The sequence below is a fragment of the Rhodamnia argentea genome, chromosome 8, assembly GCF_020921035.1.
Source record: "Rhodamnia argentea isolate NSW1041297 chromosome 8, ASM2092103v1, whole genome shotgun sequence".
Taxonomy (NCBI): domain Eukaryota; kingdom Viridiplantae; phylum Streptophyta; class Magnoliopsida; order Myrtales; family Myrtaceae; genus Rhodamnia; species Rhodamnia argentea.
In genome coordinates, this window is record NC_063157.1 from 8311111 (window position 1) to 8330495 (window position 19385).

Here is a 19385-nt window from a genome sequence, read left to right on the forward strand (position 1 = left end):
GAGACAAGTTAGCACACTGAAAATCGCCGATATTCTAAAGTTTTTTGCAATCTAAATTCGGTTTGCATCTCTCTTTTTTTAAATCCAAAACGTCTGCAACATTTTGTAATATAATCACCGACACGTAGACTTTAATATACGATTTATCCCAGAAATAGTGACTCTAGATTATCCAACGAAATCAATTTATTCATCGAAGGAGCATGTCATATTCAGGCTACTTGCAGGGAATCATAGATAGAATCACGCAACAAAAAACGCTTCGTAATTAAATTGGAGGAAAAAATAATTCTTTTGCGTGTTACGAAAAGCTGTACGATCTTAGAATATATATATTTTCAAAAATGATTACTTATAACTCTTCTATAAATTGAATGCACGAAAATCACTTTCACCGTTGACGTGAAATTCTGTTAAATCACTACCAATTATTCTCAAAACTTAAGCTTTTTAGATAAATAGGTGATTAAATATTTAAATATTCTATCACTCTTTCTCGGGCTTAGTTTGGTCATTTTGCCTGGACACATTTAGTTAGGGAGCCAAATGAGACTTAAAAAGGATTTGAATCCAGGACCTTCAGCTTTGATATCATGTGAGGTTTTATGGGATTATTGCTGGCTATTCTAAAATTTGAATTTTTTAGATGAATGCGTAATTTAATACGAAAATGTCTAAATATAAACTATTATCAACGATGACTTTTTTTTTTATTTAGTTATTTTAAGCAACACACAAAAAAGGAGAAGCGGACAACCGAAAGGACAAAACGATCACCTGAAAACGCTGGGTTCCATTATTTCATCTCTCGCAACCCCATCATCACCACACGGGACCATTGGACAAAACTCACATGAAATCCCCTCGGTGGGGCCCCCCACCACCACCACCGCCACCACCGCCACCTAGACCTGATCAGAAGAACCTCGGACCCCACCCACCACACATTAACCTTTCCACATCAAGAAAATATAAAACCCAGTTAATTAAAGTCGGGGATGTGGGCCCCCGAAAGATACTTCCCCCCGCGTTCTCATGATGTGACGTCCTGATACGATGTTGATCGCCCTTAGTCCCAGATCTCTTGACATGCGCCGTCCGATGAGATTACTTCCCCCCGCCCTTGTCTTTGAGTCAACGCACTGCACAGTGCAGAGAGTGGAAAAGGAGAAAATACTCGATAAACGTCTACGATTGATTTCAATCAATCAGTCACAGTACAAAAACTATACGAAAAATTGTATAAAGATCCACTTTGGATCTCCTATATTTAAGAGTTAATATTACGAAAAATCTCAAATTGATATATTTATGATAAATTTATCTTATACTATTTTTTTGACTATCGAAAACTTTAAACTAATACATATTTGACAAACTTATCTCAAACTGGTACGGTTGTGATAAATTTACCTTCCGTCAAATTGTTGATTTGAATGACACGTGACAATTGCTGAATGTACACGTTTGGAGTTTTTATCCTCTATTGTATCAATTTGAGATTTTTTGTGGTATTAATTCAATTTAATGAAAATTAATGAATAGTGAATTTGTCACATGTGTATCGGTTTGGAGTTTTTGATAGTCAAAATAATTATTTTGGAGTAAATTTATCACGGATGTATCGGTTTGAGATTTTTGGCGATCGAAAAAATAGTTTGGGGTAAAACCGACACATGTATATCGGTTTGGAATTTTTTTGGTTAAAAAATTAGTTTGGGATAAATTTGTCACATGCGTATTATTTTAGAATTTTTCATGGTATTAACTCATTAAATAAATGGATCTAAGATTGAAAATCCTACGACTTATCACGAAAGTGCAATTAAGTCTTAAAATTATTAAAAAGTGCAATGAAGTCCTAAAATTTATCATGAAGGTACAATCGAGTCCTAAAACTTTCAAAGTGTCTAATCGATTTCTGAAACTTTGAAAAAGTGCGATCAACAGAGTGTAATCAACTAAAGGACTTGGTTTCACCAATTTGATAAGTTTTAAAACTTGATTGTAATTTTTTTTTAAGTTTTAGGACTCTATTGCACTTTCATATAAAATTTTAGGACTCAATTACACTTTCGTGACAAGTTCTAGTACTTCAAACGCACTCGTCTCTTGAATAAATTTAACTTACACAATATTTATTTATGAAAAAAAATACTACCCCGTGTGCATGCCCCCCTATTTCATCACAAAAACACGAATAATTCAACATTTCACCTAAGCACTATAAAAAAAAAAATGCATGGTAGTAATTTATTTCTTCGCGTGAGTATCGTGGACTTAAAGAATGCCTATGCATACGAGGCAAGTCATGCCGGCACGAAAGAGGAAAAAAAAACATGAATCATAATGTAAGTTTATTTTTTGAGAATTCTACACAACGTGATATGAATATTGCATAAATGCCAACTTTCGAATCCGTCCTCGCATCCATAAGTAACCCTTAAGTCATCGACGTAGTCGACGGACCATATCGACTTTTACCATTTTTTGAAAGAAAATAAACTTTTACCATTTTGGAGCGATGCATCCTGCTGAAAACTGTTTTAGAGTTCGCGACAAAATAAAAAAATCGAGCGAAGAGTGGATAATTATCTTGAGAGAAAATAGGAGAAAATGACATTCTAATCAATTTTGGATTGTCAAAATGGGGAAAAAAAAAGAAAAGAGTAACCGTTTTATTTTAGTTATTATGATTTTGTTTTTCTCGTGATGTATGCTAAAGCGAAGAATTTGTCACGGGCGCTAAAATATTTGCGTGACGAGTAATCTCCGAAGGAAGAAAAAAATAAAAAATACGGTGGAACAAAAAACAAACCTGCAAATGTACAGTCTCTGCTGAAGAGCTCCGCCACACGAACACGGGACGGGACTCTCTCTCTCTCTCTCTCTCTGTGTGAAAATGTACATCTTTCTCGCACAGCCGCACCCAAAAGTTTGTGCGTCTCTGTGAGTCTCTGTGAACCTTTTTAGGTTGGATTTTTTTTTTACATTCTCTCCTCAGGATCGGGCTTTGGAGTTTGGGGGGGAGAAAAAGGCGAGGTGGGATCTCTCTCTCTCTCTCGTTGTCTCTGCGAGTTTGCAGTTGGGCTCGGTTCGACCACCGACACGTCTCGCTCCGTCTTCGAGCTGGTGTGGTCGTCGTTAATGGCGGCTCTTGACGCTGGAAGTTCCGAATCTCTGATGGGTACGCGCCGCTTCTCTTCTCTTGCTCGAGCGAGAAATGTCCAGTTTAGTTTCCGTTTGTTTCCTGGGAAATGTTCTTTTTTTTTTCCCCTCTTCATACCGTAAAATGCATAATCAATCCTCCCAATGCCTCTTTGTTTCGTGATTTTTGGAGTTGCGTGCGGTCATGTCAGTGCATATTGATTGGCTTTTTTCTTTTCTTTTCTTTTCTTTTCCCTTTTTCTTGAATTTCCCACGAAGCCACACTCTGTTTCGGGACTCGAGACTGTAAATTTTTGCAGGGGCAGTTCGTGTTTCTCCTTATCTCCTTTTTCTGATTTCTCTTGTTCTGTTCACAATGTCTTCAAATTTCGAAATGGGTGATTTCTGTTTTCAATTGGTGTGGATCTCGTCCCTTTTTCCCTCCTCTGAGCTTCGATTGTGACGGCTCAGTTTCTCCTTATCGAAAGCTCTTCAAGACTCGGTGTTCATGGACCACCCAATTTCGGCTGATGCTGTTCCAACTTCCAACTTGGCTCATGGTTGCATTCTCTTATTTGTACTGTGTCGCTGTTTGTTATCTTGCATCTATTTCATTTCGTCTTCCATACCCACGTCTGATTGAGATTTCCCAGTCTCCATGTCACACGATTGTGAGTTTACTTTTTGTCTGCACAAAAACATCCTGTCTGGTCGCGTAGGGTATGTGCAAAGAGAAGATTTGATAAATAAACAGAGCAGAGAGAAGTCGTGGTGATTCCGCAAGTGATGGATGATGCCTTTATCTATGATTATGGTCCAAACGGGAAGTTATGGTGTTCTGTTGTATGTCAAAACTATTTAAGGTACAGAGTATCTAACGTTGTGGTTTTTGTTTGAAGAACCAGCGCCACTTAAGGGTTTGCTATCTTATTTCCAAATGATTAAGCAAGTCATCACTGACTGTGAGGAATTTGATCTCCAAAAGAGATACTTGTTTTCTGCAATTTATGCGGCATACCCTCTGTCAAGTCGACCAGTTTCTCCTATTGAAGATCTGCTTATGATTAAGGTTGAAATCGACGAATTAACTTTGGGTCGAGTGAAAATCGGCATAGTCTCTTTTTCTACCGTGATATATTGGGAAGTTCGCACAAAGTTAGAGATAGAAGATTTGGTTGAGTCTGGAGAAATTAACTCGCTATGCACCAGCGCATCACTTTGTGGTTCTGAGGAAAAAGTTCCTGGACTATTCTTATTGGGAGTTCATTGCATGCTTGTACTTGCATCTAATTTGTTTGTGGAATGGCTGCTTTATTGCCTTATTGATGTCTGAATATGCCCCTTTTGCCACTTTCAGTTTTTCATCTTGTACATGGAATGCCTTATCTTTTTACGAAACAATACGCTTGCATAGCCATGCGCCTTTTCTCTCATAATATGCTAGCTGTTGACCTGTTCTACTATTGTTATCACCTATCAGATTGTAGAATTCCAATTTACCGAGTTTAATCTTCCTACAGTTTGCAGTTAATGTCTCCAGAGACATTTGCGAGCTACATTGTTCAGGGCGTTGAGGTTTAAAAGTTTAAAAAATATACTGGGGGCTTGGTGAAAGGAATAAATAATGTGCGAGTGAGGTGCTAATCATTCTGACTTAGATAAGTAAATCCTTGGAATTATGGAATGCTCGGAGCTCAACAAGAGTTCGGGAGTTGGGAAAGCACCCAAGACAGAAAATGGGAAGACTCATGCTTATCGCAGTATGAATCTGCAGGAAAGATTCCAAGCAGATGGTAATTTGTCATATGCTGATTTCCATCATGAAATCACGGAGGCTGTAGAAGATGAACCAACTTATCCTCTGGAGGAGGATAATCAGAATGCCAGAATCAGAAGAAATTCATCCGACGATGATGAGCTGGTTAAGTACATGTCGAAATTGCCATCTTATCTTGAGAGAGGGAAAAATGTCCAGGAGAAAGCTTTTAGTGTTGGAGTTCTTGACTGGCGACGTCTTGAAAAATGGCAGCATAGCCACAAACAGACAGTGCCCAGAAATGGCAGGTATTCCACGTCTAGTAGCAGCACCTCCTCTTCATTCTCGGTGGAGGGATCATCCAGCCATTCCAGCAGAGGTCGTAGTTGCTCCCCTGCACACCAGAGAATGCCCCGCTCCACGCTTCAATCTCAGCTGCTATCGTCTCCCAAAGATATGGATGTGCAATTTGTGAGGCCCTCAAGAGAGAATCTCAGTAAATGTAAAGATCTGAAAGAAGTCCATGAGAATGACCACCGGCTGGCGCAGCATGAAGTCAATGGAACAGTTCAGATGCCTTTAGGGGAAAAAATGGAGGATAAAAAGGGCAGGTTTAACCCTGAGCCCATTCAGAAAGCTGAAACTCTGCCATGCTTCAGAAGCACTGAGGTGGGACCTCGTTCCACTGAGAAGGCAGAAGTTACAGAATGTGATTTCACAAAGAGGTTCGAGAAGACCGAAGAGTCGAACTCTGGTGTCCTTGAGCCAGAATTGACAGGAAGACTCGATAGAGTGGTTCTCCTTGTGCCCAAAGATGTGCCAAATTGTGCTAATCTGGAAGTATCCAAGCTTGTGAAGTCGAGAACACACTCTGACAAGAAACTATCAGAGGTAAGTAGAAGAGGTATTCTGGAAAGATCCAGGGAAACTCGTCATGCAAGAATCCATTCGGACATGGAAAATTCTTGCACTCGCACCTTGCCTCTTGAATTTGACTGTAACAACCAATTAATGAAAAGGCCTAGCTCCATGGATGCAGGGAGTTCAAAGTTTCTGTCGGATGTGCCTCGTCAACCAGACCGATCAGCTGGAGTTTCTTGTACATCTAGAGTAGGAAATTCAGACAGGAAAATTCCAAGTGTCTTGCCAATGGTTTCAGATGCAGTGAGGGGATCTGAACCAAAAGCAGGCAATGTAACAACTGAGAAGTTAAGAAGCACTTCGCCTTTTCGTCGATTGAGCATTGGTATGGGCAAAATAGTGAAAAATTCCAGGTCAAAAGAGGATTTGACCTCAAGGAAATTGGATGCCAAGCATGCTTCTGCGAAATTCGTACCTGAAAATGCTGAATCCTCTGCTTGCCCAGACAATCCATGCTCTGACAAGTCTAATTCTGTTGGAAGATCCAGGTCAAGCCCTTTGAGAAGGTTGCTGGACCCATTACTCAAGCCGAAGTCGTCAATTATCCATCACTGCAATGATCCATTGCAGGAACATTCAGTTTCTAAGGATAAATTGTGCACATCATCAAATAGTCAATCAGATTCTCTGACTGGACAGCCAGCAAAGCTGAAGTTGGATTTGTCTAGTTGCAAAACAATCAATGTCCATAACTCCCATTTAAACAAGAGGCAAGGATCATCGTCAGTGCAAGCTCTTCTTCGGGTTGCGTATAAAAATGGCCTTCCTTTGATCTCATTTGCTGTTGACAATGACAGTGACGTTCTTGCAGCCACGATGAAGGAATGCAGTTCCCCGCAAACGGATAAATCCAGCTGGATGTATACATTTTTCACAATTCGAGAAGCCAGAAAAAAGAGCGGAAGTTGGATTAGTCAAGGAAATAGGGGCAAAGGTCAGGGTTACATCCCTCATGTCATTGCTCAGATGAAGGTTTCTGAATTCTGCTTCTCAAAGTCGAAATCAGGCATTTCTACAGGTCAACATGGCTCTCTGGAGTATCTATTGCTTGCTGTGGACTCCAGACAGCAGGATCAACAAACAACAGATTTCCAACCAAAGGATGAGCTTGCAGCTATTGTTGCGCAGATCCCATTGCCTAAGGAAAGAAGTTCATCCCAATATGGGCCTGAAAATAATACCCACGATGGCTTATCAGAGCTCGAGTCAATTGGTTCCTTCAAGAATCGGCTATGTAATTGTTCTAATGGAGAAAATCCTGAAGATCGGAATCCCCTCATGAATGAAGTGCCTATCAGCGCAACGGTGATACTTCCAAGCGGCGTCCATAGTCTACCAAGTAAAGGAGGACCTTCATCGCTCATCGAAAGGTGGAAATCAGGTGGCTCTTGTGATTGTGGGGGTTGGGATATGGGCTGTGAACTTAAGATATTGGGCACTCATGGTCATTTCTGCAAGAACTCGAGTTCATCGAACTCGTCTGACCAATTTGCCCTCTTCTCTCAGTCTCAGGTACTCTCTTTGTTTAGCCGGCCCTCAGCTAATTTTTCGTCTGTCTTGCACGTAAACTCAATTATTGAATTGCTTTTGTGATCAATCCTTATTTGCAGGTGGATACACAGGAAAACCAGCCTGTCTTTGTTTTGGCTCCGTTCAAGGATAACATATTGTCGGTCGAGTTTAGTCCATCTCTCTCGGTGTTGCAAGCTTTCTCCATATGCATTGCGGTCTTGGACGGTAGAAAACTGATCGAGCACTCCAAAATGGGTAATGCAGCCGAAGAAAAGCTGCTTGGCAGAACTGCGTCGACCTGCGAGGGTGGCGCGCCGACTCCTAATCATGTCGTACAGGACGCTTCAGCAAAGTATGTCGCTTATCCTCCTCTTTCTCCCGTCGGGAGAGTTTAGCGCTATCTTCGCAGGTTATGTTGTGGCTACAAAATATACGGAGTATAATCCGCCTTCTAAGCCGGGTCGGTCCTTTCTATAGGCAATCCTTAAGCAAGATTAAATCTGGATGTGTTTTTTTTGGGGGTAATAACGGGGACCTTCTTCCGAGAGTTTCGTCCCTCTCCTTGTTCTGGCAATAGTATCGATGTGGTCGTTAGTCATGGAACTGTTCCTATTTTTTCTTCACTCCATGATGTAAGTGTGCATATTTCCTAGTGAATCTCTTTCGCTACATCGGCATACTTCGGAGGCACCCCGACGGCAGGTGTTGTCGGATCTCACATGGATTATATGATATGTTCGACGGGTAATCCTCGTATGTGAAGGATGTGGTAATCTAAAGTTAGCTAACTTTGTTGAAGACATTTAAAAAGTTTTTGGGATAAACGTATTGAAAGTCTTAAAATTTATCACGAAATTGCAATATACCCTAAAATTTTCAAAAGTGCAATTAAGTCCTAAACTTGTTAAGTAGGCATAATCAAATCACTCTTTTGATTCCATTTTTTTTGAAAATTTTAGAAGTTAATTGCGTTTCGTGATAAAATTTAAGGCTTTTATATAAGTTTTAGGACTTTTAGCTTATATATTCCAATTTTTTTTTTTATCCTCCCGATTAAGGGTGAGCATCCCTCCCGATTAATGATCAACATCGATTTATGGATCCTCTTGATTAATGGTGAGCATCGATCATGATATACTCTGAAATCGGATCGGATCAGATCGATTTCTAGATCCTCCTTATTAATGGTAAGCATCGATCATGGTAGACTTTGAAATCGGATCAGATCGGGATGGATAATGTCTCACCGGTTGAATACGTTTCCGGTTTCAAGACTAATGATCGATTTCGACGGGTTAGGTCACAAATCCGGACCCTATCCACCAGGAGTTGCTCACCCCCACCGTTCTTTATCATCCAAAAAAGTCAACGGATCTCAAGCTCCGTTCACATTTCGGATACATTAAGGCTGGATTAGCACATATTAAATTAATATATACGGTGCAAAACTCTGGCGGTCCCACCTGTGGTTGTGGTTGCCCACCAAATATATATATATAAACCCCAAAACTGCCGAGCGATGTCTGTTCTATCCCCCGCGGGGGCCCCACTTGAGACTTTCGAGGAGGCGATGATTCCCACGGAGACGCGCGAAACGGATGGCGCCGAATCGTGCGGCTGACAATCGGCGATGTCAGTGCTAATCAGGGTCGCGAAGCATCGGATAAGCACTCTCTCTCTCTCTCTCTCTCTCGCGCGCGCGCGTCGCCGTCGTTATCAGAAGTCAAGCCCCCATCGTGAAAATGATCATAACTACTCCCCCTCTCTCTCTCTTTCTCTCTCGTTGTCGCGTCATCTTCGTCCGGCGACATGTTCAGCTCTTTTCAAAAGGAGCTTTTCGCGCAACCGAAAGGGGAAAAATAAAAAATAAAAAATAAAAAATTGGAATATATCGCTCTCTGGATTCTCCTTTCGGTCAAACCCACCTACTTCCACTCGACCGGCGTTGCTTCGGTAGCACTCCGGGTTTGATCGGAACTGAAGAGTCGGTGGGTTCCGGTTCGATCCTCCGTCGCGATCCGCCGTTATGATATTTCGGCGGTTCTAGTCCGATCTTCCCGGGCGGCTTAGGTTTTGCGATGATCGATGTCGAGCTCTAGCCTGGCCATCGAGAAATGCCGCTCTATGTTCGCCGCGAGGCTTCTAAGGTATCTGTCTGGATTCTCGATATCGATTTCTGTAAGGTACGCTTTCCCTTGGGTCTGCTATGTGGTTTTTAAGTGCCGTTGTTTCCGGCGTGAAGTTATGGAGGAAGATTTGCGCGGAGGTGTCGATAGAGATTCCCTTACTTGCCGAGAGCTGGAAGTATCTTCTTGGTGGACTTGTTTTCCAGGTTTTGCCTCCTGTCCTTGTCCTCCGCAAGTCGTGGTTATATGTGTCTTGTTCGAGAATCAACCTCGACTTGAATGCGGCAAACTAGTAAATGAGGTTTGAGTAAATGCTGGGTTGAGGTTTTTGCTTTTGCTCCTCCCTTTGATCGTTCGCTTGCTGTTTTGCGAGTGTTTTGTGCTGCTGTGCCTATTTATCAAATTGAAAAGCTTGATAGCTCGAGAGGTCTGTGTTTACAGGTTCAAACAGTTATTTTGGTTTCCTTAGGCGATCAGTAAAATGAAAAGTTTTTGGTAATTCATTGTGATTCACCCGAGTGGATATATTAATATGAGCCAAATTTGTTGGTTTGTGTCTGAGGTATGAGTCACTGGCATCTGCTGTCGATATTCCTGTTCTCCAGTCCATTGTATTTTGGTGGTAATCGGTTCTGGTATGTTTGGCAAGTGATGGACTAAAATAGCTGCTTTGGTACTATATCTAAATCCTCTGCTGTTCTCATGGGAATTTATGTTTCTTTGATTGTATGAAAGTTCTTTTCTGCATGGAATAAGTGAGTGTTTAAGTGACCGTATGCACTTCTATCTTTCTATTAAAAAAATGCTTTGTGAGAATCGCATATATGATGCCGGATTCTTGCGCCATAATTAACAGTACATTCATGGGTTGGCTGCCAGAGGAGTTCACTACTTGCATCGTCCAGGCCCAATACTTCAGGACATTGGTTTTCTTTTTATTCCTGTAAGCATACTTCTTCTATTCAGACCTAGACTGCAATCTTAGGAAAAAGTTGATTTGTTCTGATTGTTTCTCACGTCATGACATTGTAGGAACTTGGTCGAGATAAAGGTTATATCAGTGAGGCTCTGTTTACCTGCATCTTCTGTTCATTTGCTCTGGTAAGATTTTAAAGTTTTTTGAGCTGTGAGGGATCATATCTCCTGATTGCAGTTCTATCATTGCCTATCATCTAGAAGTAAGAAATAAGTGGCACCTCTTTTTCGGTGATCAGACAACTATTGTACTCCTACTTTAGATATGTTTTCACAAGTCCATACTATGACTTGACATGGTAATCCTGTTGTAGCTGGCATCTGCACGGCTTTTAAATTAACCCAAGAAGTTATTGTGCATCTGGGCTTTTACAAACCTAGACAGATGTTCTTTTTTCCTCCAAGCAAATGTAGATCTGTGCAAAGTAATCAACGAGCTCCTGAGAATTCTTTTGGAATTTTTTTCATTGGTTGATGAATAATTTTGAAAATGCAACTTAAGGGCTTTTTTTGTATCTACCTTCACTTATGACATGGATGATTTGTTTTAACATCACTAGCTTTTTCTGGTGCTATTTCTACATTTATTGCAGAATCTCTTTCCCGTAACTTAAGTAAGATAATGTCCCAAAGGCTGGTGGTTGTATGTGTATAAGGAGATAAGTGGCATCATTATAGGTAAATTCAGTGGGGTGTAGTAACAGGTGAAAGAAGAGTTCACTCTGCAGTCACGCATTTCAGCATAATTCCATGAGCTGTAGTAATAGGCGAAAGAAGAGTTCACTCTGCGGTCACGCATGGCAGCATAATTTCTCTTCCCTTGTCTACGGCTTTGATTTTTTGTCATAAAAACCTCATATATTTCGCTTACTCAACTATCATGGTTGTACACCGTGATTTGTTTGTTAACATAATTATAAAACTCCACTACAGTAGTTACTGTTATCTGTTATGTGACATGATTATACTCATCTGCTGTCGTTGTAAATTCTTTTCCAAGCTTTAAGTGCGACTACTTATTTAATTTCTATTCCATGTTAATAGTCTATTTTTTCTTTAGCAAATCCTTCCCTCTGGTTTTTTACAAACGGAAACCTTTTTCTATTGCAGTGGACTTTTCACCCTTTCATATGCCAGAACAAAAAAATTTATACAGTCCTGATGTGGTGCAGGGTTCTTGCTTATTTAGTTGTAAGTGTAATCTATGTTTCTGAAACCTTTGTAGCTTCATGTTGTTTTATTATATCTGCGAGTTTGTGAATGAATCCTCAGGCTTCAGTATTTCTAATGCTACTTTCGATACTGATTACTGTGGAGAGCAGTCACTTGGTGGAAAATTGCTGTAGAGAAATTTAACATGCTGAATCTTGCTATACCAATTTTCAGGAAACCTTTCCATACATGGCCGGCTACTTTTTTCCAGCATAAGAAAGGATAACGAAAAAAATTGACCGCTTAATGAATGGGGATATCTTCTGGCCAAAAAAAAAAAAAAAAGATATGGCAATATCTGATCTGAAGTTGCACGACTGCAATTCAATTTATCTTTTCTTGTGTTGATAAATTGATTCACCAAGTTCAGTCTACCTTCCCTTCATTTCTACTCATATTGGACATGTGCGCCTCATTTTTGGGGACTTGCTTCTGCTTGGTTGAGTGATGATGTCTGTCAAGTTGGTTAGCAATATGGTTTGGAAAAGCATTAGCTGCTTCTTTCATCTTCCAAAGTACAATTTAAGTGCGTTGGACATGAAGAGTGGTCTTTCTAGTGAAGTTACTCTATAGGTAGGTTCTACTCATTAGTTGTATGTTTTGTCATCATTCGCATTCTAATGGTTCTCTTGGGATGCTATAAAATGGCATCCGGTGAAAATTGGATAGTTCAGACTTTAGTGTGTCCCACGCTTCCTCTTTGATGGTTCATGCCAATATTTAGCCATCCTGATTATGATCCCCATGAATGGCATATTGGCAAGTGCCCCATCGCCATGGAAGTGTGTAAACCCACTTACCCCGTGGTATTGACCTGTGAGTCAAATGAGCCGATTAGTTGCCTCATATGCTGTTGTTTATGCATGTTCGGTCCCTGCTCCATGCATACATTTTTTGACTTGTTTGATTTAAGAATGATACAGTATCCTCCTGTATCTGCTTAACAATTTCTTTAGGTCTACCTTGATTTTCTAGGCTTCTCAAGTTCTCCGGATTGTTACATTCTATTCAACTCAGTTACCTGGTCCAAACTATCATTGCCGTGAGGTAGGATACAGTTATATTATGATCTTTCTGTTTCATACTTGGAATTGTTACTTTTGGTTCTTGGTGATTCTTGTCCTCATGATTGCAATAAAATGGATTGGTTTCTTCAGGGTTCGGAACTTGCCACGTTACCACCTCCAAGAAGTGTGCTTGAAGTGGTCTTTATAAACTGTGAGTGTAAAAATGTGTTGAAACAATCACATTGAATTATATGCATTGATGCTCATGTGGTTCTTTTTTTGCCTGCAGTTCCACGAGGGATTCTATATGGCTGTGGTGACTTGATTTTTTCATCACACATGATCTTTACATTAGTTTTTGTCAACACATATCAGAAGCATGGCACAAAGAGGTAGTCCGTTTTGTAATGCATGTGATCTCTCAAGTACGTTAGTCTTTTTTAGCCCCTTATTTTTTTAGTTGGACAAACATAAGTCATCAGGCTTAACAGTGGCGTTATTTTCATGACTGCTCCTTTCTTTGTTGGCAATGTGCTTATGTTTGCTTGCAGGTTTATCAAGCAGTTTGCTTGGTTACTTGCGGTGGTTCAGAGCCTGCTCATTATAGCGTCTCGGAAGCATTATACAGTGGACATCGTTGTTGCATGGTAACAACAATTCAGTTGGGACCTTTGGTTTTTTTGTGGAAACTAACCGACTTATGGACTAAGGGTTGTCTATTTTGCCATGCAGGTATACCGTAAATCTGCTTGTGTTTTGTCTCGACAGGAAATTGCCAGGTAGGTTGTGGTTTATACATGCATTTTCACTGTAAGTGTGGATATATTACTGAAAGGTTATACATGGAGGCGATGAATATGAATCGCATGCTAGTCTTTATGAAAATTGCTTAAGATACGTGGCTACCTTTGTATGGAATGCTCTAGTAATACGTTGTGGTTTCTTTATCGCAGAAATGCCTGATAGATCAATGGCAGCTACATATTCTCCAACCCTACCATTGAGTACCAAAGACAAGGAAAGCAAGAGCAGAGGAGAGCAATACAATCTTTTAAACGGGGTTATTGTCAGCTCAGCAGACTGAGGACGGATGCCCATAAATATCGCCACATTCTCAGCTTCCTTTGCTTTGGAAGATGAGATTTTTCTGATGCTTGTAGAGGTGTAATATACCTTATACTTCTGGTATTCAAGATGGGAAAGCCTGAAAGATAGTATATCAATAATAACACGAGCTGAAGATAGCTGTGTTGCTGATCCACGTTATTTCCCTTAAGTGTAACCGTGAAAACCGTGCAGCATTGGCTCAACGTAAATCAGTTATTGGTGGTGGGAAATTCATTTGGAGTGGTTCTCTAAAGGCGTAGAACCAGTCTTTCCCTGTGAACTTGCGGTGGTTCTTGATGGTGGATCTAGCACCGTCCTTCAATAATGTGATATGATGGCTCTGTCTATTTTCCCTTTAGCAAGTATTCTGTACAATGATCATAACACTTGGTATAGTTTGTTAATGTTATGACATTAACCCCACACGAAATAGTAGCCAAACAATACTATCATGGAGTGATGGCTTCACATTGCAAGTCTCTTCTCCAGTCTTCAACTATCGAGGGTCTTGTGATCTGCATTTTCGTGTTAAATTTGAGTTACGTATTTGTATCATCGCAAAATGGTATTATATTCTCTCAACGTGCTAAAAACTGAATCTGTGCTGCTTCATGTCATTTCCAAGTTGATCGAGTAATACATTCATAGACCTGTCAGATCGCGTCAAATATAGATAATCCTACATCGCAGATATTGGCTATGCCACACCTAGCATGACACAAAAATTCCTTCGAAAGGCAAATAAATTCAGGGATCCTCAATTCCATCCATCAATTCCTCTTGTTACTTTTACGATTGAGGAAGAAAAGCACAGTTATTTACTACGGGTCCAAATTGTTCAACTCTGTTGAATTTCATAAACAGTTTTCCCCGGTTTCGTGACGGTTTTCACTTTATGGTAATTCTGCCAATTTCGCCGGGGCACTCATTGAACCAGCAGGATTAGTTTCTCATTTGGAATCATCGTACGCAGTTCCACTTGCAGTCAATGAGGGCAATCACTGCGGTGCTGACTGCTGAGTGAAATATTGTATCATGTCAAATCAGGCATTTCGCACGATTAGGTTCGCTGACAGCATCGTTTTCTTCTTCAGACTGTTAAGACTCAGGCCTTCGGCACGATTGCTATTCCTATTTAAACCCCACCAAAAAAAGTTCACAATTCGTCCCAGCACTCTCTGACAAAGTAGGCAAGTTCGTCTTTTCGTCAAAACAGCATCCATGTTCAGCGCGATCCACCATCCAGATATTGGTAGGGGCGCTGAGGTTCACGCTGGAGCTAGACCCTGAATACTGTTATATAAGAAGATTGAATAAGGTCTGTTCTACTTGAGTGGATGCTAAAAGGACAGGATAGCATGTCGGATTTCTCACTTTTTGGCAGACAAGTATGGTGCTTTAGCTCATAAGGTGTGAACAAATATGAGCAATCATCTACAACTTCCACATTGTTCTCTACCTGGCACACTCTCGTTAAGAACCACAAAGTGTTGTCGCTTAGTAATCCCCTTCTTCAAACAAGGAAACTTCGAGGAAGATGAGTTAAGGTTTTGAATCTTAGGACTTCACGACAGGGATAACTAAGAAGTTATTCCATTGCAAATCAATATGCCGTATGTTTACAGTGGCCATGGAAACCCCGACCCACATTTGCGTTGGCCATAACTCTCCTTCGTAGACAGTCAAATTAGTATCTAGAAACCACAATAAGCGGAAGTCAGATACATGGTGGCATGTTTTCATCTGCATATATTAACACCCACATACTTCTCCAATTCTAGGTATGGAATGAAAGTTCTCAGCAGGAATACAGCTGCTAATCTAGATTACCATCACCAAGAACTCGTCAAAAACACTAAAGTTCGAAGCCCAAAGACTCCTCAAAAAGCTTCATTTCGGAGAAATCTAAACAAACAAATATCAAGCTGCCTGAGCTTCAGTTTGTGGAGTTTCTGTTGGCTTTGTCAAGCTTGGTAGGCTACTAGATGTGCTTCCTAGATTAGGAATATACTTCCAACAGCGCTTGTGAACACCACCTATTTTCTTCGGAGCATCGGCAGCTGGCAACCCTGAGCGAAGCAGTTAAGTAAACCCCAAACATCAGATCAAGGAAATAGAGTTTCAAGAGAGCGAGGAATCACAAGACAAGCTTTTAGCATTTACCATTGCCTCGACAACTATACTAAATGAGAGAGGCTCTCACAAGTTTTCAGTACATAGAGATTGCACACGAAAAGTTTCCAAGGAGAGCTAAAGCTTGTCGGGTATTTTGGCTTGACATTGTTTTACACACAAAAAAAAGGCGAGATATCTGAGTTCAACTTGGAGATGGAAGGGATCAATCAACCAGCCACAACAGCTAAAAAGCAAGCTCTATTCAAGGAGCAACCCCCAACATTCTTTTCTCTCCCAGAAAAAGAAATAGAGGAAAAGAGAAATCCATATAGGTCAATTCAGGAAGTAAGAAAATGTAAGTTTACTCCAACTTTCTACATCTTCTGATTTCAATGGTGCGGTTCCCTCGTACGCTCGATAATGTCAATAAGATTTTACAAGAAAGAACTCCACAATACAGCATGATCTTGCTGAACATCTTTTCAAGTGCCATTGGAAATTGCTTATGATTTGCATTAGTTTGTCACTTTGGAAGTCAATGAAGAAGCTCTCTTTGGACAAGGACTGGTCTTAGACAGGTTTTATCTTCAAAAACCACGCCGATGAAGGTAATAGGAAATTCACAGGTTTTCCTATCAAAACATAGCAAAGCAGCTCCTGGGTGGAAATGTCAGACTTTGATGGGCATCATAGCGATTCTACCTAAGGTACCACTGACACATATTTTCTTTGTTCGATAGAGCACATTACGTTCACGGCCTCATGATTTATGATAAATTCTGCAATTGATAGGCCATAGAAACTAATAGAAGCTGCAGAAAAATGTCACGTCTGCATATGCTTAAACCATCACAGAGTGAAAGACGAAAGCAAAACAAAGAAAATGTGCACAAAAGAGAGTTCGAGACCGCTCGAAATATGGAACTAACAGGCCTGCGCAGCACTGATTCCACATTGCATATTCTGCTCAAGTCAAATTTTCCTCCCCATATAGCTTCTAAAGTATTCAATCATCATCCACTTAAGTATAAATCACAAATTGCAAGCATGTAATTCAGAACTGACCTTCTTTGTGAACGATGCCCCATGCCTTGCCATGCCTCCCATCCTGCCAAAACACATCACATAAACCCTAAACCCTCAGAACCAGGAACCGTAAAACACGACGTAATAAGGACGAATCAATCACCAACAACAGTAGTATACTTCAAAATCTATCCCCTCCCCCCTCAAAAACCCCCCAGCAAATCGAAGAGCCCCACCTTGTAGAGATTGATTTTGGTGATCTGGTAAGAGACGCCGGTCCAGTGGGTCTTGGCCATGTGATACCCAATGCCCCAGTTGGGAAGGAACTGAGCCACCTCGAACAGGTTCTTCTTCTTCTTCCGCTTCGGCTTCTTCGCAGAAGAGGAGGAAGAAGAAGGGCTCGTCGGGGAAGACGACGGCGACGCGGCGGCGCTGAGGTTCCTGAGGAAACCGAACGATTGTCTCAGCAGACTCAGGGTTCGATGGGCCGCATTCTTGTTGGCGAGAGCGGTCGCCATTTCTTCCTTCTTCCTCCGGCGATTCGCTCGAGTGTCGAAGGTAGGGAAGGCCGAAGGCACGAGGGAGTGTGCCCAGAGGAATTTTCTTTTTCCTTAAAAAAAGGAAAATATATATATTTTTTGGTAAAAAAAATGTAATTTCTGTCGTTTTATTTTGTTTGGAATTCCTTTTTGTATCGCGCTCAATTAATGGTAATCCAATTAAAAACGGGCTTTTCGACCAAAAAAAGAAATTATTAAAAACGGGCCATTCTCGTCAATTAAAACATTCGATAAGAAAAACTCCCTCGTCTTTGAATTCATTAGCCAAATCGACTCGACAAAATAGTTATCATATTATAAATTTTATAGTGACGTGGAGAATACTAAATTGGGCAAAAAAATTAGGGAATACAAAGAAACACGTATAAACCAAACTTGTAATTACACCAACTATTGAAAATGTAATCCAGTTGCAGCTATACGTATAGGAATCTAATCCAATTACAAGTATCCCTTCTATGCAATTATACGTACCTAAATACGCACAAGTTGGCATACGTGTACATGTCTCATTGTAATCTACGATACATATGCGCAGTCCTAGGAATCTGTTGAAAATGTGATCTCGATTGGACGGATCGGGTTCGACAACGGAGTGCAAACGACACTCCATTTGTTGACATTTCTTTTGTCCGTGACATGTTTGCTCACATGTTACTCGCCCAACACAACACGTAAACTCCCATCGTTTTGCAGAAAAATTAAATAATTAAAAAAAATTATAAAAGAAACCGTATGTAATGCTTACAAAAATAAATAAACAAAATTATATTTTCGTCGTTAATGAAATATCTAGGCATAGTATTATTATCGATAATAAGAATATTTTTCATTGAGCAATTATTTTAAATGATATCAAGCAATCATTTTTAGAAAAAATATTTTCTAATCATTTATTTTTCGCAAAATAAAACGGAGTTATGAATTATTTGAAAAGTATTTTGAAAGAAAAATACTATCTCGCATCACTTACAAAAATAAATAAAAGAAAAATATTCCCATCGTCTGTGAAAATATCTATGCATAAATTGTTGCCGATAGTGAAAATATTTTCTGTTGACTAATTATTTTATTTCAAATTATTTATTTTTCGAAAAACAATGCTCCGCTTATCTTGCGAAAAAGGGATGATTTGGAGAATATTTTTCTAAAAATAATTGCTTGTGTCGGTTGAAATAATCAATTAACGAGAAATGCTTTCACTATCGACAATAATTTATGTCTTAAAATTTTCATGGACATTGAAAATACTTTTCGTTTATTAATTTTTTATAGGCGATATAAGCGACTATTTTTAGGAAAAATATTTTCAAAATCATTCATTTTCCACAAAACTTTGTTTATTCCGTAGAAAATGAATTATTTGAAAAATATTTTATGAAAATTGATTTTTTATATTGCTTGAAATTGTTAGGATTCGGTGCATAACAGCAACGAAGTAAAGCATAAAAGCGAGAAAGAAAAATCAAGACACAAGCTTTTATCCCCGATTCATCCTTAAACTAAAGTTACGTCCAACAAAGCATTTCACTATAACTTGTACCTCGTACCTCTCATTACATCACTCGATTACAAGTGAAAAATGGTATATATACGGTAGTAACTATTTACGAGTCCATACCCAAACTACTAATGAAAAATTACGGGCTTCAATTGTAAAAACCCTTGGACACCAAGGGGCACTGCCTCCTTGAGATCCCCGTCGGGTCCGCTCCCCCGGATCCCCACCCACTCGGCATGAAGCGGGATTCACATGTTTTCCTGTCATTCCGAAGTATGAACCACACCCCAACAGAAATAATTAGTCGATAAAGTATTTTTCGTTTATTCATTTATGCAAGTAATACAATTGATTACTTTTAAGATTGATATTTTTCAAATCATTTCTTTGTTCGCATACTCTCAGTCCTTTTCACTTTTG

At 40.0% G+C, this 19385-nt stretch overlaps 3 protein-coding genes across 6 annotated transcripts; 2 read left to right on the forward strand and 1 right to left on the reverse strand.

Moving 5' to 3' along the window:
* Positions 1-2941: 2941 nt before the first annotated feature.
* LOC115736657 lies at positions 2942-8005 on the forward strand. 4 transcript variants are annotated; one of them, XM_030668462.2, is made up of 4 exons: positions 2942-3187; positions 4668-6404; positions 6447-7336; positions 7435-8005. In XM_030668462.2, the coding sequence occupies exons 2-4, from the start codon at positions 4826-4828 to the stop codon at positions 7729-7731; spliced, it is 2766 nt and encodes a 921-aa protein (XP_030524322.1). In that variant the 5' UTR covers positions 2942-3187; positions 4668-4825; the 3' UTR covers positions 7732-8005. The 4 variants fall into 4 exon arrangements, with proteins under 4 accessions (XP_030524322.1, XP_030524320.1, XP_048140004.1 ...); XM_030668460.2 differs by having other exon boundaries at positions 4668-7336; XM_048284047.1 differs by lacking the exon at positions 2942-3187 and adding an exon at positions 3234-3707 and having other exon boundaries at positions 4668-7336.
* Positions 8006-9126: 1121 nt separating this feature from the next.
* LOC115736669 (phosphatidylinositol:ceramide inositolphosphotransferase 1) lies at positions 9127-14016 on the forward strand. Its single transcript, XM_030668489.2, has 11 exons — positions 9127-9483; positions 9579-9668; positions 10319-10405; positions 10495-10563; positions 11548-11628; positions 12625-12696; positions 12807-12867; positions 12946-13048; positions 13208-13303; positions 13389-13435; positions 13610-14016. The coding sequence occupies exons 1-11, from the start codon at positions 9451-9453 to the stop codon at positions 13738-13740; spliced, it is 870 nt and encodes a 289-aa protein (XP_030524349.1). The 5' UTR covers positions 9127-9450; the 3' UTR covers positions 13741-14016.
* A 1545-nt stretch (positions 14017-15561) lies between these two features.
* Positions 15562-17437, reverse strand: LOC115736671. The gene is made up of 3 exons (XM_030668490.2): positions 17141-17437; positions 16944-16986; positions 15562-15832 (listed from the first exon to the last, which is right to left on the reverse strand). The coding sequence occupies exons 1-3, from the start codon at positions 17420-17422 to the stop codon at positions 15684-15686; spliced, it is 474 nt and encodes a 157-aa protein (XP_030524350.1). The 5' UTR covers positions 17423-17437; the 3' UTR covers positions 15562-15683.
* Positions 17438-19385: the final 1948 nt, after the last annotated feature.

Excerpts from the sequence above, each read along its gene's own strand:
- LOC115736657 (XM_030668460.2), top strand. The coding sequence starts at position 4,826 with ATGGAATGCTCGGAGCTCAACAAGAGTTCGGGAGTTGGGAAAGCACCC. Across the intron at positions 7,337-7,434 it reads CCCTCTTCTCTCAGTCTCAG|GTGGATACACAGGAAAACCA; the intron begins GTACTCTCTTTG and ends CCTTATTTGCAG.
- LOC115736669 (XM_030668489.2), top strand. The coding sequence starts at position 9,451 with ATGCCGCTCTATGTTCGCCGCGAGGCTTCTAAG. Across the intron at positions 11,629-12,624 it reads GGGTTCTTGCTTATTTAGTT|GCTTCTCAAGTTCTCCGGAT; the intron begins GTAAGTGTAATC and ends TTGATTTTCTAG. Across the intron at positions 12,697-12,806 it reads CAAACTATCATTGCCGTGAG|GGTTCGGAACTTGCCACGTT; the intron begins GTAGGATACAGT and ends TGGTTTCTTCAG.
- LOC115736671 (XM_030668490.2), bottom strand. The coding sequence starts at position 17,422 with ATGGCGACCGCTCTCGCCAACAAGAATGCGGCCCATCGAACCCTGAGT. Across the intron at positions 16,987-17,140 it reads CCAAAATCAATCTCTACAAG|GATGGGAGGCATGGCAAGGC; the intron begins GTGGGGCTCTTC and ends GTGTTTTGGCAG. Across the intron at positions 15,833-16,943 it reads GGGCATCGTTCACAAAGAAG|GGTTGCCAGCTGCCGATGCT; the intron begins GTCAGTTCTGAA and ends TGCTTCGCTCAG.